We start from the raw sequence: 15,519 nt of genomic DNA on the forward strand, positions 1-15,519 counted from the left end.
AATATTTGAATGAGATACTATCAAATTACTCTTCCAAATTTCATACCAATTATGCTCTTATCAATAAAGTGTGAAAATTCCTGTTTCCTTTCATATTTGCCAACTTTAGACATTAGTTAAACTTAAAAATTATAGTCAGTCTCATGAATCAAAATGGCATCTCCTATTATTTTACCTTTTTTCTTTAATTATAAAATATACTAAATGATGCTCAATTTCACTCATAATTAAACAGCACTTGCTTCAGTGGTGTGGTTCAAAAGGACTGTGGGGGCCTTCTCTTCCCGGTTCTTCCAGGAGTCGGGAAAAGCTGGGTTGAGAGGAAAAAAAAAAAAAAGGGCTGTGGGCATTTATACCAAAGTGCACGGAAATGAGATGCACACAAAATAGAGTTTAAATAGCTGAATAGTGTTCTCTTCATTTGTAATATACCAACATTATAAACAGTTTGAACCCTAAAATTTGCCCCATGTAAAAAAAGTCTAATTTTCTCCATCAAGTATCTATTTCCCATCGCATCACAATGGCCTTCTGACGGCCAAGTGTAATGGATACTTGTAAAGCTCTTAAACTCACCTTCTTTTCGGTTTTTGCATTATACAATAGCCCTTGAAATCTTCTCTTCTTTTTGCCTCCGGGACACGTGCTCTGGGTTCTCTTCAGCTCTAATGTCATTCCAAGTTTGATACTCGTCCTTTGTTCTTCTCTAATCTTAGTGATCCTTCAAAAGTTAGCCTTTAGCACACTCTCTGGTCTGTCTCTTTTATTTCCATATTACCAGTATGATGGTAAATCACAAATCTCACCTCAGTGCAGCCCAGATATCTTCTCCTTGCACATGTACACGTAGTCCAACAGAAACCGCATTCTGGATATCCCGCAAGAAACTTAACAGATTCCAGAACAGAATAGCCTTTCGTGTCTTCCCCCAACACCAGCAAAGTTCTTCCGCTCTGCCAACAGCATCTCATTAACTCAGTCGCTCAGGCCTGGAGCCTGGGCTGTCCTCTTGCACACCTTCTCATCCTACATTATTTCCACGTTTTAAGCAGTTTTCAAATCTGTTCCCATTCGTCTTTCACACCGCTACCCGCACCCTAAAAGAAGCCAATATGCGTTTGTTGAATGGCTACCTGAGTGAGTGAATTGGGTAGAAAGGTAGTGAGGTGAAATAAATGATGACATCTCGTACCCTATGTTCATAATCACTGGTATAACTTTTATATTTGGTCTTTCAAAGTGGTTTTCATAGCTTGAGTTTTTTTCATTCAGTGTCATGAAGGGGTATTGGAAAACGGACAACCGTTGACCTCTTCTTGTACGTATTTGCGTTCCTTCTCTCTCTATCCCCTCCTCTGTGTCTCTTTTCCCTCCTTTTCTCTCTTCCCCCTTTCATTCCTGTCGCTGTCCTGGTTTCCTCTCGCCTGTCTCGGCCGCGCGCTCGTCCTCCCAGCACGCTGGTCAGCTCCTCCACCGGCGCGCGCCCGCTCCGCCCCCGCGCGCCGAGTCACGAGGCTGGGGGCAGTGGGCCGCGAAGGGGGCGGAGCGAAGCCGGGGCTCCGCAGCGCGCATGGGCGGAGCCGGGTGCGCGGGCCGCCCTGGTATATCTGCGCCTGCGCGGCGCTGCTGCTGGGCCAGTCGGGACGGAGGAGACAAGATGGCGCTGCGAGCGATGCGGGGGATTGTGAACGGGGCCGCGCCCGAGCTACCTGTGTCCACCAGCGGGCCGGTGGTGGGATCTCGGGAACAGGCGCTGGCGGTTAGTCGGAACTACCTCTCCCAGCCTCGCCTCAGTGAGTATCAGAGAGCAGGACGCATGCCGTCTTTGCTCCTTAGCCTAGCCCTTTGCTCCCACTCACCTGCTTAGCCAGCGGGTGGGGGGTGGGATTTATTTTTCCCTCCCGCGTCCCCCCCCGACCCTGACCCACATGTCTTTCTCTAGAAGGAGATTTGCGTGCACCTTACGTTTCCGTGAGGTGGGCCGAGGGCAGGAGCACCAGCGGGAACTTTTTCCTAGGCTTGGTGGGCTCCTGGCTATTCCCTACCCTCTCCAACTTCCCTAGGCTGGAGCGTTCTCAGGCACTTGCTTCCTGTCTCTGAGGGCCACTTCTTGTCACTCCGATCTTAATCTTCCCCTGACTTCTTTTGGATGACTAGGGGTCGAGGCAACGCCCCTTCCCATCCATCCCATCCCATCCCGCTGGTGAGGACCTCAGGGCAGGTCTTAAGCTCCTGCCGAGGGCGGACGGTGTAGTGCCATCGCTGACGTGGTCAGGCCTTTCGTGGATGGAGGTCAGGCCGGCAGCCAGAGGGAGATGTGGCTTGTTGTTCCGTGGAGGGGCTGCTCCACAGGAGGACACCTAGATATCAGAGAACGCTAGAGCTGAAAAGTACCCTGCAGGTCATCTAGTCCAGCCCTCTCGTTTTACAGGTGAGAAGCCTAAGGTTCTGGGAGGGGTAGGACTCGCCAGGCTTCAGACTCTTAATTATTGGCAGAGCAGGAACTAAACTAAAAATCCAGGTTTTTAAATTCCCGTTGGGTCTTTTTCTCCCGTTGCCTCTTCTATTACCGACCAGTTAAGCAAACTTGGTTGAGTGCGAGGTTCTTTAGGGAAGCCACGCCACTTTGCCCATGTATAGCATATAAGCATAAGCTTAAGCGTTGCTGTGATTATAAAAAGGCCTTAATAAACCGGGTTTAAGTGGACAGCTCAGCAGTTCCAAAAGAAATGGTTCTTGATTACTAAAGAATAAAATTGTGTAGCATCAAACGGCTTCACAACTTCCTTAGAAACTGGGGATTAGCCCTGGAAATACACTTAAAGAAAAAAAAAACCTTGGAAAAGCACCTGATGTTTCCCCAGGTGGTGAGACTGCATTTGCATTGGTTAATTGCCAGAGTGTCTGTCTGTGGGTGGCTTATTGGTGAAAAAGAATTTCAGATGAAGGGTTTTAGTCTGGGCCATCTGAAGCCTGACTAATCCCATCCTGATCTGTCACTGGGTCATGTGACAGCACTGCAGTGTGAGGAAGAAGGAAAACACATTGGATTCTGTGGATTGCTGAGATGTGCCTTTTACACTGTGAATTGTTTGAATTAGAAAATGCCTGTTGGGGGTTTTTTATATGAGCTGAAGTAAGTGTTTTAGGAAATTGACAGATGTTGCATTCTTATATAAACCTTGGCCATAAATTTACACCTAAGGATGACATTCTCTTTTATGAATTGCATTTGTATGCTTTGCTTTTGTTTGGGCAGAACAGATGGACATTAGTGGTGCCTCTAGAAAAAGGTTATAAGGGTGCAACAGTCTGTTGCCATTTAATTAATTATTCAGTGCCAATTCAGAGAATTTCAACTGAAATAATGTTTAAAGAGTACTCTAGGGTTAAGGTTGTAAGTCGTTAAGAGAGATGAGTATGATTTCTCGCCGTTCTGTGTGTGCCTAGGCAGTGGCTGAAGAATTTCTCCGGATGAAATCATTCCTGGCAAAACTGTTGTGGCATAGTGCTTAAAACTGAACCTTTAGAGGTCCGGGATCCTTTTTGCATCCCCAGTGCCTAGCACAGTGCCTGACACAAAGAAGGTGTCTTATAATTGTTGTATGACTTGCATTTAAATTCCTTGATCTAATGGTTTAGTGGATAGATTCTTAACATGGATGGAATCAGTAGGGAACTGGTGGAGCTGAGTTTCCCTTATGTATGTGGGTTGTTCTAAAAGGCATAAATGATGTTAGGGAGAATACTGAGCATAAAAATAAAAAATTTAAAAATTAAAGGCATAAATGATATCATTCTTAGGCTAACATCTAACTGCATTCGAATATCATCTTTTTCCTATTTTGCCACATTTTTTATTCTAGTCGACAGTTTTAATTGCTCTGAATAAATATTGATCAACCTCTTAATGCTTGTAATTAAAGATTGGTGATACCATCTAAGGTGATATGTAATTATAGTTATTTAATGTATGCTTTTTGAGTGAAGGAATAGAGTAATATTAACAGTTCCACTGTACAAATTAGATCCTGTATAAAAACAGCTTCAGGATTATAGGGCTGTTAACAAGAAATGGAAAACAAGATATTCACGCTTGAAATTGGGAAGTTATCTTGAGCACTTCAGCTGAATTTCGAAGGTCACGAGGAATGAAAACTTGATTTTCTTTTAAAAGAAAAGGTTCAACAATATACATAGAGCTTCTGGATGCTAAATATTTTGAATTCAGTGATCTCCATTTTTTTTTTTTTCTGAGACCCTAGATGAACAAACAGTAAGTTTCTTACCTCATAAAGCAGAGCTAGCCCCAGCAAAAAGTCAAATAAAACTTTGACTTCTTGCTTTTTTCCAGAACCTCTTCCTCAGTTGCCTACTGGTCAGGGTGTGGGTCTCTCCTGTTCTTGCACAATAGAAGATGATTGCCCTGGGTTTTTTGTTTTGCTCATAAGGTGGAGGCTAAAGGACTGGGACTGTTATTGTGCAATGGTAGTCAAATTTTCCTTTGAATATTTCACAATCATTAAGTGGTGTTAGTAGGGTTGAACAATCTCTTACCCTGCTGGAGGAAGTCTTCTGATAAAATATGTGCTCCTTAAAATCTATGTAGATTTTGGTTTTTAAATGTTACTTTGTAACTATTTATTTTCTGCTTGATAGTTCAGAATCAGAGGTAAGGCTTTTTGGTTGCAAGATGTATTAAATATGTAGTGTAAGCATGTATGTACCATGTTGTCAGAAGCTCTGATTATCCCCCATACATACACCTGTGAACTCAAGTTCTTGTTCATTTGGAAATTTTCAAGAGAAGAGTGGTCATTATTTTGGTAAATAGAAATCTTTACATAACTTGTAAATGGCTTTTGCCTTTTTTGAAGAGCAACCTAATGTCTTTGACAGCTGGATTCTACACAGTTATCTCTGCTTTGGACTATTCATGGTGAGGAAGGCTGGATAAATATTGTTGAGGGATAAAAGGTAGTGTTTGGTATCATTTTCTCTGCTTGGTTTTCTTTGAGAATAGTTATATCATGGAAAAGAGCTATAGCTTTATATAAATTGTTTTTTAGTACCCACTTGCAGTCCAAGTGTTAGGAACTGTGTGTTCTTCATATTTTCTAACTATACTGAGGACTAAAGTCAGAAATGTTATAGAGTCTAACAGCCTTAGAAGTAAAGAAAAACAAAACAGTTAAAAGCCTGGACCCTCCCACCCCCCGCAAATATAAAAACAAATTTATCAGGGCCTTAGTTTTCTTGTGTGTAAAGTGAGAGTGTATCAGCTTTGCCTCCGGTATTAGTCTGTTTTCTGTTGCCTGTAACAGAACACCTGACATTGGGTAATTTATAAAGAAAAGGAATTTATTTCTTACAGTTCTGGAGGCTGAAAAGTCCAAAGTGGAGGGGCTACATCTAGGGAGAGCCTTCTTGCTGGTGGGGACTCTATATGAGGTGGCCCAGGGTGCCACCTTGTGGGGGGGACTGAACATAATAAGGGGCTAGTTCAGGTCTCTTTTCCTCTTCTTATAAAGCCCCTCCCATGATAACCCATTATTCCTTGGATAACTAATCCGTTCGTGAGGACGGAGCCCTCAGGATCCAGTCACCTCTTAAAGGCCCCACTTCTCAATGTAGCCACATTGAGGATTAAGTATGAACGTGAGTTTTGGAGGACATTCAAACCATAGCGCTTTACCGCACGTGTTTTGTGAAGATGAAAGCAGATAGCCTATCCAAAGATGCTCTGTAAAAGCATGAAGCATTCTCCAAATGTAAAGTTTGGTAGTATTTTTGTTTAGTTTGAGTTATAGTATTTATCAGCTTAGCTTTTATATTTCAGTTGAATTTAAATCAATCATGTTTAACTCCTGATTTGTGTCAGAAGTAGTCTCCTCAGTCCTCTCGTGCTTTTCATGGTTTTCAGTGCTAGGAAACTGCTGAAGCGTCGCCATCAGATACTCCCATCTCTGCTTAAACACTTCCAGTGGCTATGACCGTACTGGAGAAAGATTGTTTTGCAGTAATGATAGAATGTGGACACAAGGGAGTATTGCCTAGTGCATTCAATAGTGAAACCTATTTTTCATAGCTAAAATTGCAGACTTGTGAAATTATTTGGGGTAGCATTGTTTCCTAATTCTTGTAAGTGCAAGAAGTGTACCATACCACAAAAAAAATGACCAGTTCAGTTTTAGAATTTGGTCTGCGGTAGAGTTAAAGAATAAATGACTCTGGAGCCAGACTATATAGGTTCAGGTCCTTGGGCATGTTACTTAATTTCTCTGAGAATAATTTTTCTCTTCTAAAACTTGTAGTAATAATAGTTACAGAGATTAAATGGGAAATTCTGACCAGTTATTTATTAAATGTGTGTTGGCATTAATCAATTAGCTTGCAGGGTTAGTTACTGGATTTTTTAAAGGCTGTATACTTTGTTGCAAATTTAGAGACTCTTCATGAAGTAGAATCTTGTCTTCTGTGGTAGAAGTCTGCTTGATTCACTGTTTCCAGGAAAAGCTATGACTTCTTTTTCTTGGTCATGCTTTTGCTCGTGACTGGTAAAACTTCGTAATTTGGAATGAGCTTGGATTTTAAACATGAGATTCTGAAGCATTGTTACTGTAGAGATGAGAAGTTCAAAGGAGATACAATCTTGTTGAAAAAGTAAAGAGAATTTTAAGAACCTGAAGGATTTTATTGATGTTGCATTTTACTCTAAACAAAGCTTCTTATAAATATGAAAACTAAATCGCCCACCCCCACCCCGACTGTTTAGGTAAGAGTTTTGAAAAGGTCTGTGTTTCTATGATATATTTCTGAAAACTTGGTTTCAAGAAGACGTGTTTCTAGTGTAGCTCACTTTCCATGTCCATTTAGCAATTTTAGAAAGCCATTGAAAAACAGAATGTTGGGAGTCTTTTAAAATGAGAAAAATGAAGTAATTTTTTTAAAGGTTAGAATTTTTTGAGAATATTGGATTCTTTTAAAACAATGGGGAGGGTTTTCATAAAAGTGGCAGAAAATGTGACAAATGGAATCTTTCTAGTAATCTTAGGGGAATGATTAATCCTTTTATATTACCATCCATTCAAGTAGCTTACTTTTTAAACTTTTGACTTGTCTTTTATTTAAGATAAAAAAAAAACTCTCCATTGACAATTACAGTACAATTACTGATGTATTCAATTATGACATATTCAATGTATTTGATGTCTGGATATAAACGTCCTATCAGTATGAAAGAAAGATGGAAGCCCTAATAGTGCTGACCTGCTCTGTCCCAGCTTTTGTCCCAGGGCACTTGCTTCCTGGCTGTTAGGTGCTCAGGCTGAAGGAATTGTGGTTTTAAATTCCAAAGCCCTTTCAGTGGACAGACTGGTTATTAAATGGTTTCCTCATTCTTGGGAGTCCACACTTGTGCTGGGAATCTCTGTCCAAGCTCGTTATGAGACCTCAAAAGAAATCAAGCAAGTGAAAAATCCCTGGTTGGTTGACAGTTTCATGTAAATTATTTTAGACCTTGTAGTAAGTTTTCTTCAAAAACTGATTTCATGTGTTTTTTCCGGCTGTTCTGATTATGAAATTTAGTGAATTCTGAAGTTGTCTGTTAGAGTTACTCTCCCCCGAGTGTTCTATTTATATGTAATTACCATTCCACTTGCCACACAGGTGTGATTAAGGTTGAAGGGGGCTACCTCCTTTCTAAAATGAGGGATTCGGGTAGTGCCTTGTAGAGTAGACTAGCAGTTTATTCCTAGGGTGCGGCAGCAGAAAATATCAGCCTCTAACCTGGCAGTAACATTTGACTTTTTTAAAGGATACTCATTTACCCCTGGCCTTGCTTTCCATTGCCCACTCCCTCCTTCACAAAGCTCTTTCCCCCTCGTTTTTATACCCATTTAATCCTGGCTTTTTACCTTGCAGGCTACATTTTCTCAGTTTCCTTTGTGAGTTTTGTCACTTCTGTTTAACGTAAGGATTCCCTTTCTCTTCCCAATTAACTTAGTAATTGCCATGTCCTCTGTACAGCTTTTGCTTTTCTCTCCGTGGTGGGAACTGTTACTGTTTTTGCTGTGCTCCCACAAACCCTCGGTGCTCCTCAGGTGAGAGCTCTTATCTCATCACATTCTCCCCACATGATACTGAACGAGCAGAGTCTTGTCCCTCAGTGCCTTGTTTTCGTATCTTGGGTGCTTAGAACAGTGACTTACTCATACTAAGGATTCAGAATGTTTTTGGTTGGATGAGGGTGGGTTATGAAAAGTTGTATAGGCACAGACATTTTATAAGTTCACTGAAAAGTGTTGTAGCTATTTGAGTTTCATATTATAATAGGTGTGATAAAGTAGAGGTAATTTAGGCTTTTGTGCTATTTGACTAAAGCTGACTCTTCTGTGTTTCTTTCCAGCATACAAGACAGTATCAGGAGTCAATGGTCCACTAGTGATCTTAGATCATGTTAAGGTAATACCACCACTATCTGTTATGGTCTATTTATGTAGTTAAAAGTGTGGCATTAGGTCTTGTGTAATACAGTTTAGATTTTTGTTATGATTTTTAAGTCATTCTTGGGACCGAATGTCAGTGTTATATTGGAGACAAGAGTTTTAGACCAAAAGCCACAAGGCTGGATTCCAGTACTGGATCTGCTGTGGATTCTGTTTGTGGTCCTGAGTCCCTCATCTGCAAACTTAAAAAAAGAAAAAAGTTAATGCTACCTAACAGATTCGTGAGGAGAAAAACCAGCAATAATATTTATGAGTGTGTTTTATAACCTGTGTAGAGTACTGTACAGAGATATATGGTATCTTATGGTCCTTGTCATAGACTGCCATGTGTTATAGTTTTTTTTTTTAATACTATGTATCTTTTCTACTAAATTTTAAGCTCTTGAGTAAATGAACAATGTTACTTTTATCTTTGAGTATATCTTTTATCTTTGAGAGCTTGACATTGATATTCAAATAATGAATGTACAAGAACACATTATCTCAATAGTGACTAAAACCTTAAGGCAAAGAATAGTTTTTACTTATTCTGTTTGTTGTACGGTTCTTTAGATACATGTTTTTTTAGCCAGACTTATACGTAAGAATTATTGTTATCTTAGAGAGACATAGAATATGATTTATACTTGGATACCCTGGGTGCTAAGCTTTTTGCCTGAGCTGTATGATCAAAATATCCTCCAAGAAAGTAATTTATATAATACACTTTCAAGAACAATAATTTTACATTGGTTATGGGGGTGGGTTGGGGGAGAAGCACATAATTACTAGTTTGTTGAGAGAGGTTAATGATGGGTGTGTGTTTGGCATGTGATTCTTCTGGAAATAGAAAATACATTCAGAAACATTTCTTAAAAGAAAGGGCAAAGTGCATTGTCTCTTTATCGCTAAGAGAAACTGTGTGTGACAAGCTACCTATATAAATTAATCTCAGGATTAAACCAGCAAGTTTACTTCCTAGCCACAGTTTCACGCTAGGCTGCAGAATGATTCAAAGCCTCAAGATATTGAACCCAAGCTGTACAAGATTTACATAGATCCCCGTTCATGTTTTGGGAAAGAATAGAGCCTACACTTTTAGTTTTTGAAGAAAATATTAGAAAGCTTTATTCCTCCTTTTTTCTACCTTCTTTATTATATAAAAATTTGGGATTGTATTTTTAAAATAAGAAATTTTTATGTTAGTTTATTATCGAGAAACAGCTCAGAAACTATTCAAGTTTCAGTGGTGTTAAGTGCTGGGCTTAGCACAGAAAATATAATGGTGGAAATGAGAAAGAGCCCTCCTCTGTGGAGCACAGGGCAGTGGAGAAGCAGATAGAGTATAAATACATAAATGTGTAATTAGGAAGCTCTGTGAAGGGTAAATTAAGGTGCCATGAGAGACAGTAATGGGACGGACTTAGAAAACATCTCTGAGGAAGTAATTTTAAGAGAGCTAAAAAAGCTTCATGAATGTTACTTTGGGGTGTAGTTCCAGGTGAGGTAAATAAATTTTATGTAGTTGTAGAAAAAATGGCCTTAGACCATGAGATGTAGAGTGGGGTTGTTTGTTTGTTTGTTTTTTGTTTTTGGCTTTTGTTTTTAACTTAAAACATACACATATGATCCAGGATCATGCTAGTTATATGAGAATAGAAGAAGGTGAAGCCCTGTTACCAACTCATTTTATGAAGTTAGCGTATCTTTGATTCCAAAACTAAAGGATAATACTAGAAAAGAAAAATATAGCTGTTTATAAACACAGATTTGAAAATTCTTAAATATATTCACGTTAGATATTAGTAAAAATATCTGTTAAAAATTAACAAAAATATGACAAAAGTAGAGTTTATCCCAGTAATACAAAGATAATAATTTAATATTAGAAAATATATCAGTGTAATTCTGCACATTCGTGGATTAAACTAGAAAAAGTTTATGCTCTTTTCAGTAAATACAGAAAAAGTATCTCATAAGATTACTTATTTTATTTTACAAAAAGCCTTGTAGAAGGAATAAGGAATAGAGCAAACTTTTAGCCTCAATGAATATTCCCCACAGTCTACAGCAAACAGCATACTCAGGAGACTCTAGAAACATTCTGGTTTAAGTCAGTGAAAGGAAAACTCTGGTGTCCTCTCTACTACTGTTCTTAGTAGGTACTTCATTTCTGACACCAGGTATGTGGGTTTTTCCCTGCAACAATTCAGTTCTTCAGCGAACACCTGTTATTGGGTGTCTTACAATTTAACTTAGTTCTGACACTAATTGCCCTGTGTTGGTGTGGACCTCACAGGTTAAGGGCTCAGTTCCACAAGACTGTCTCCCACTTCACACCCCAATCAAAAGTGGTGGGTCCCCAGATTACCCACAGCTACTGTCTGGGTTGGCGGCAAATGGAAGATTCCCTTCTCAAGCTCCGTAATTTGCTAGAATAGCTCACAGAACTCACAAAAACAGTTTACTTACTATTAGTATTACTGATTTGTTAAATAGGATATATTAAAAGATACAAATGAACAGCCAGATGAAGAGATACATATGGTGACACCCTGCAGGATCGAGAGCACAGGACCTTCTTTCCCTGTGGAGCTGGGGTGGGCCACCCTCCCAGCACATGGCCACCTTCTTGTTCTCCAACCCAGAAACTCTCTAAACCCCCTCAGTTAGGATTTTTATGGAGACTTCATTACCTAAGCATGACTGATCAAATCATTAGCTGGTTGGTGGCGATCAAGTCAATTTTGAGTCCTACTACATCCCAGAGGGCAGGGGATGGGGCTGAAAGTTCCAACCCTCTAACCAGGTGGTTGGTTCCCCTGGCAACTTCCCTCCCCCAGCTCCTTAGGAGCTTTCAAAAGTGATTGCATTAACATACACTCTGGAGTGGTTCAAAGGGGCTGGTTAGGAATAATCTTTTCCTAACACCTTCTCCAAACATCTTCTCTCTGTACCTTATGCTGTGTTTGCCAGTGTATGTGGCAGTGATGTCTGTTGTAAGGACTTAAACTACCCGAGGATATTGTAAACTCCCTCAGCATGAACCTGTGCGTGTTGGAGATTAGGGGAATGGCACATACAGACATGCCATGGTAGAGACAGAGCAGATAGAGTAATTTGGGGAGCTTTTAAAATGTTGGTTATTGATCCTTTATTTTTTCCTGTTTAGTTTCCCAGATATGCTGAGATTGTCCACTTGACATTACCAGATGGCACGAAGAGAAGTGGGCAAGTTCTAGAAGTTAGTGGTTCCAAAGCAGTGGTTCAGGTGAGCACCACTTTAAAAATTTGGCCAGTTGAACTAACAGCAAACACATAAGGAACACTACTGGTTTTTTTTCTAATGATCACTTTGTAAGTGTCTTTGGAGGTTGATTACTGGTTGCAGGGGGAAAAAAAAAAACTATTATTGCGTGTCATCTTACCCAAAGTCAGCCACCTACATCCACTCTAACTCCTCTGGTAAAATGACTTTTTTTTTTTTTTTTTAATGAGTAAAATGAAATAATAACATAGAAGGAGAGAGCCGAAAAGCAGAGTTCACTGATTGTGGGATCAAACCAAAACTGTATCTCAGTCTGTTCCTTTACATTGTCTCTTATAGTCCCTAGTTTTTAATGTTATCTCATTGTGGGAAATGATAGCTTTTTTCAAATAACATCTTCCCCTAAAAATTAGTCTAGCCGAGGTGTTGGCAAAATTTCTGTAAAGGGCCAGACAGTAAAGTTTATGGGGCCACCTAAGTTCTTTCGCATATTTCTTTTCCTTTCTTTCTTTTTTATTTTTTTAAATAACTCTTTGAAAACGTAAAAAACATACTTAGCTTGCTTATGGAATTTGGCCTGCAGGTAGGTGCGTGACCCTTGGTCTACAGTTGATAATTTGGTTCATCACCATGAAGATTTCTTTGGTATATTAAAAGTAGTATACATTTATGTATCTGACTTTATAAGGGCAGTTTAAGTGCCCATCATCTAAGTTTCTTTTACCCTTCTGATGTATTCTTTTTATTCATAGGTATTTGAAGGGACTTCAGGTATAGATGCCAAGAAAACGTCCTGTGAGTTTACTGGGGATATTCTCCGAACACCAGTGTCTGAGGATATGCTTGGTAAATGGATATGATTCTTCATTCTGAGCAGAAATCTGTTTCATTTTTAAATATATTTCATAAGGTTTTAAAAAATTATGAATATTTGAAGGTCTGCTCATACTATTTGTTACTGTGTCATAGGTCGGGTATTCAATGGATCAGGAAAACCCATCGACAAAGGTCCTGTTGTACTGGCTGAAGACTTTCTTGATATTATGGGTAAGGGTAGTAGATGGATTTCTGTGTTTTAGAGAAAATAGCCTCTGTCTATCTTGTACCTTTGCCAGATAGTGATTTTTGTGATACATTTTAAGTAGATAACTAATGCTCTCCATAGATTATAAATTATTTCATAAATTAATTTTTCCTAGAAATTACCTTATAATTTTATGTAATATCTTAAGATATTATAAAATATGTAGGATATATCTGAAATGAATATGGTAAAGCCATAACTTTGAAATTAGGATTTCTCTCCTCTTTGCTATACCTTTATTTCACTTTAGGAACTTGAGTTGTGCTATGGTATGTTTTATGAGTCTGCAGAAGACGAAAGGTAAAAATTATTTCAAGTTTCAGATGTTAAAAGTAAACTGATTTCTTAAGAGTAGAAAGAAATGCTTTATACAGTTCTGGCCTTCTTGGTGTTTTCTCTTTTAAATTTGATTTGATTTCTACTTCCGTTGATGAATACTGTGCAGACAAATTAAAATTTTCCCTTTTGGAAATGCATTAGGTCAGCCAATCAATCCTCAGTGTCGAATCTACCCAGAGGAGATGATTCAGACCGGCATTTCAGCTATAGATGGCATGAACAGTATTGCTAGAGGGCAGAAGATTCCCATCTTCTCTGCTGCTGGGCTACCACACAATGAGGTGAGAACTAGGATCTGAAATTTCGCAGGGAAGAATTTCTAAATGCATCACTATTACTAGAAATAAAGGGTTTTCAAAATAAATACCCAGTGTTCTTGTTTGTATAATCCAGTTACCTTGAATCTTTATCCATGCGTCTGTCTTCTTGCTTGCCCTAGAATATCTTCTCAAAAAATACAAAATAGTTTTGTTGGGTAAGTCCCCTAAAACCTCCCAGTTTCACGTATGATTACAATTCCAAAAAGTTTAGGATAAAAGTTATTTAATTGTAGAAATGTTATTTTAGATTTCAACTCAGTTCTTTTATAATCCTCTTCAGATTGCAGCTCAGATCTGTCGCCAGGCTGGTTTGGTAAAGAAATCCAAAGATGTAGTGGACTACAGTGAGGAAAATTTTGCAATCGTGTTTGCTGCTATGGGTGTAAGTATAAGATTTTTTATTTGTTTTAATTATAGTATGACATATAAAATTAATTGCTTGGGTTACTAGAACAATGTGGTAAACTACACATATATAGTTGAATTTATCTCCAGGTAGAGAATTTGCAACTTGGCACTTTGGCCAAACTAAGAATTAAAATTTAGCGTTTGACTAATTTCAAATTTAAGAGTAATACTGTTTGTGCCCCAAACAGTCTCTTTGCTCTGTTGGCTTTTGTGACAGTTTTTTTGGTACTTAAAACTTTCAGATCGTGTAGCTTGGCCTTCATGATAAATAAATGATGAGAATTTTTCTTCTCCCACCACTAATGAAATCATTGCTATTTAGGTAAATATGGAAACTGCCCGATTCTTCAAATCTGACTTTGAAGAAAATGGCTCAATGGACAATGTCTGCCTCTTTTTGAACTTGGCTAATGACCCAACGTAAGTAAATAGAGCTATTTCTTTTTGTTTGCCCAGACTTAGGGTCAAAAATGTTACTTACTTAAGACTAGGGAGGGGTAAGATGTGGTGATGAAAACATACGGGCCTAGTAATGAGGTAATAACCCTGTATTTCACTTCCACCCCTTGCTTCTTGGTAGTTATTTGGCATTGGGCAAATTACTTAGGTTCTGAAGCTCATAAAATGTGACAAATACTTGTCTCATTTGTTTTGTACTAAATGAGATCATGCATACAAATTACCTAGCGTACAGTTTTTCCTCTCACCTGAGATATCTGCCTTCCGTTTCTTCCCCCCTCCCCTCCCCCTACACACTCTCGCCTTAGTTTTGAGAAGCTGTGTAGCTCTGAGAAATTTATGAAGTAACTGCCTTACTTAAGACTTTTTAAAGTAAAAATTGCTTTACTCTCTTCAGTTTATCTAAAACTTTGAAAGGGGAACTGTACTATTATTTCCAGAATCGTTTGGTTTTGGCCTTCTGGTTTGTGTGACCGAGGGCTTAATGTTCCCTTTCAGTATTGAGCGAATCATCACTCCTCGCCTGGCTCTAACCACAGCTGAATTTCTGGCGTACCAGTGTGAGAAACATGTATTGGTTATCCTAACAGACATGAGTTCTTATGCTGAAGCTCTTCGAGAGGTAAGTTTTTTTTTTTTTCTCAGTTAAACAAAATGGGTTGATTTTCAGGGCTGTCTTGTCCCTTTGCAAGTTTCTTTTTTCTTTAATCATGTTTTTAAGCTCATTGCTCATATATTAGTAGAATACCTTAATTAATCAGAAGGGAAAATACATCTTCTTTTCTGTCAACTTGGTAGAAGTAATTAGAGGATGAGATTTAAATTATTAGCCTGTTTATCATACTGTCAGTGTCTCCATGGATTAAGAACTGAATTGTAAGGCCGGGCACAGTGGCTCACGCCTGTAATCCTAGCACTCTGGGAGGCCAAGGCAGGAGGATCACTTAAGGTCAGAAGTTTGAGACCAGCCTGAGCAAGAGTGAGACCCTGTCTCTACTAAAAATAGAAAAAATTAGCGGGGCAACTAAAAATAGAAACAAAAAATTAGCCAGGCGTTGTGGTGAGTGCCTGTAGTCCCAGCTACTCAAAAGGCTGAGGCAGTAGGATTACTTGAGCCCAGGAGTTTGAGGTTGCTGTCAGCTAGGCTAACACCAC

General features: G+C 39.1%; 1 protein-coding gene across 1 annotated transcript in view; it reads left to right on the forward strand.

Annotated features, from left to right (window-relative positions):
* The first annotated feature begins 1,576 nt into the window (after positions 1–1,576).
* Positions 1,577–15,519, forward strand: part of ATP6V1B2 (ATPase, H+ transporting, lysosomal 56/58kDa, V1 subunit B2) — a 22,577-nt gene continuing 8,634 nt past the window's right edge. Inside the window, exons 1-9 of the mRNA XM_012662916.1 lie at positions 1,577–1,793; positions 8,408–8,463; positions 11,659–11,757; positions 12,507–12,600; positions 12,724–12,801; positions 13,319–13,458; positions 13,778–13,879; positions 14,228–14,325; positions 14,863–14,986. Coding sequence (XP_012518370.1) covers positions 1,658–1,793; positions 8,408–8,463; positions 11,659–11,757; positions 12,507–12,600; positions 12,724–12,801; positions 13,319–13,458; positions 13,778–13,879; positions 14,228–14,325; positions 14,863–14,986 — 927 coding nt within the window. The 5' untranslated portion in view covers positions 1,577–1,657. The remainder of the gene's footprint in view (positions 1,794–8,407; positions 8,464–11,658; positions 11,758–12,506; positions 12,601–12,723; positions 12,802–13,318; positions 13,459–13,777; positions 13,880–14,227; positions 14,326–14,862; positions 14,987–15,519) is intronic.

Source organism: Propithecus coquereli, unplaced genomic scaffold (assembly GCF_000956105.1).
Source record: "Propithecus coquereli isolate 6110/MARCELLA unplaced genomic scaffold, Pcoq_1.0 Scaffold79, whole genome shotgun sequence".
Taxonomy (NCBI): Eukaryota; Metazoa; Chordata; class Mammalia; order Primates; family Indriidae; genus Propithecus; species Propithecus coquereli.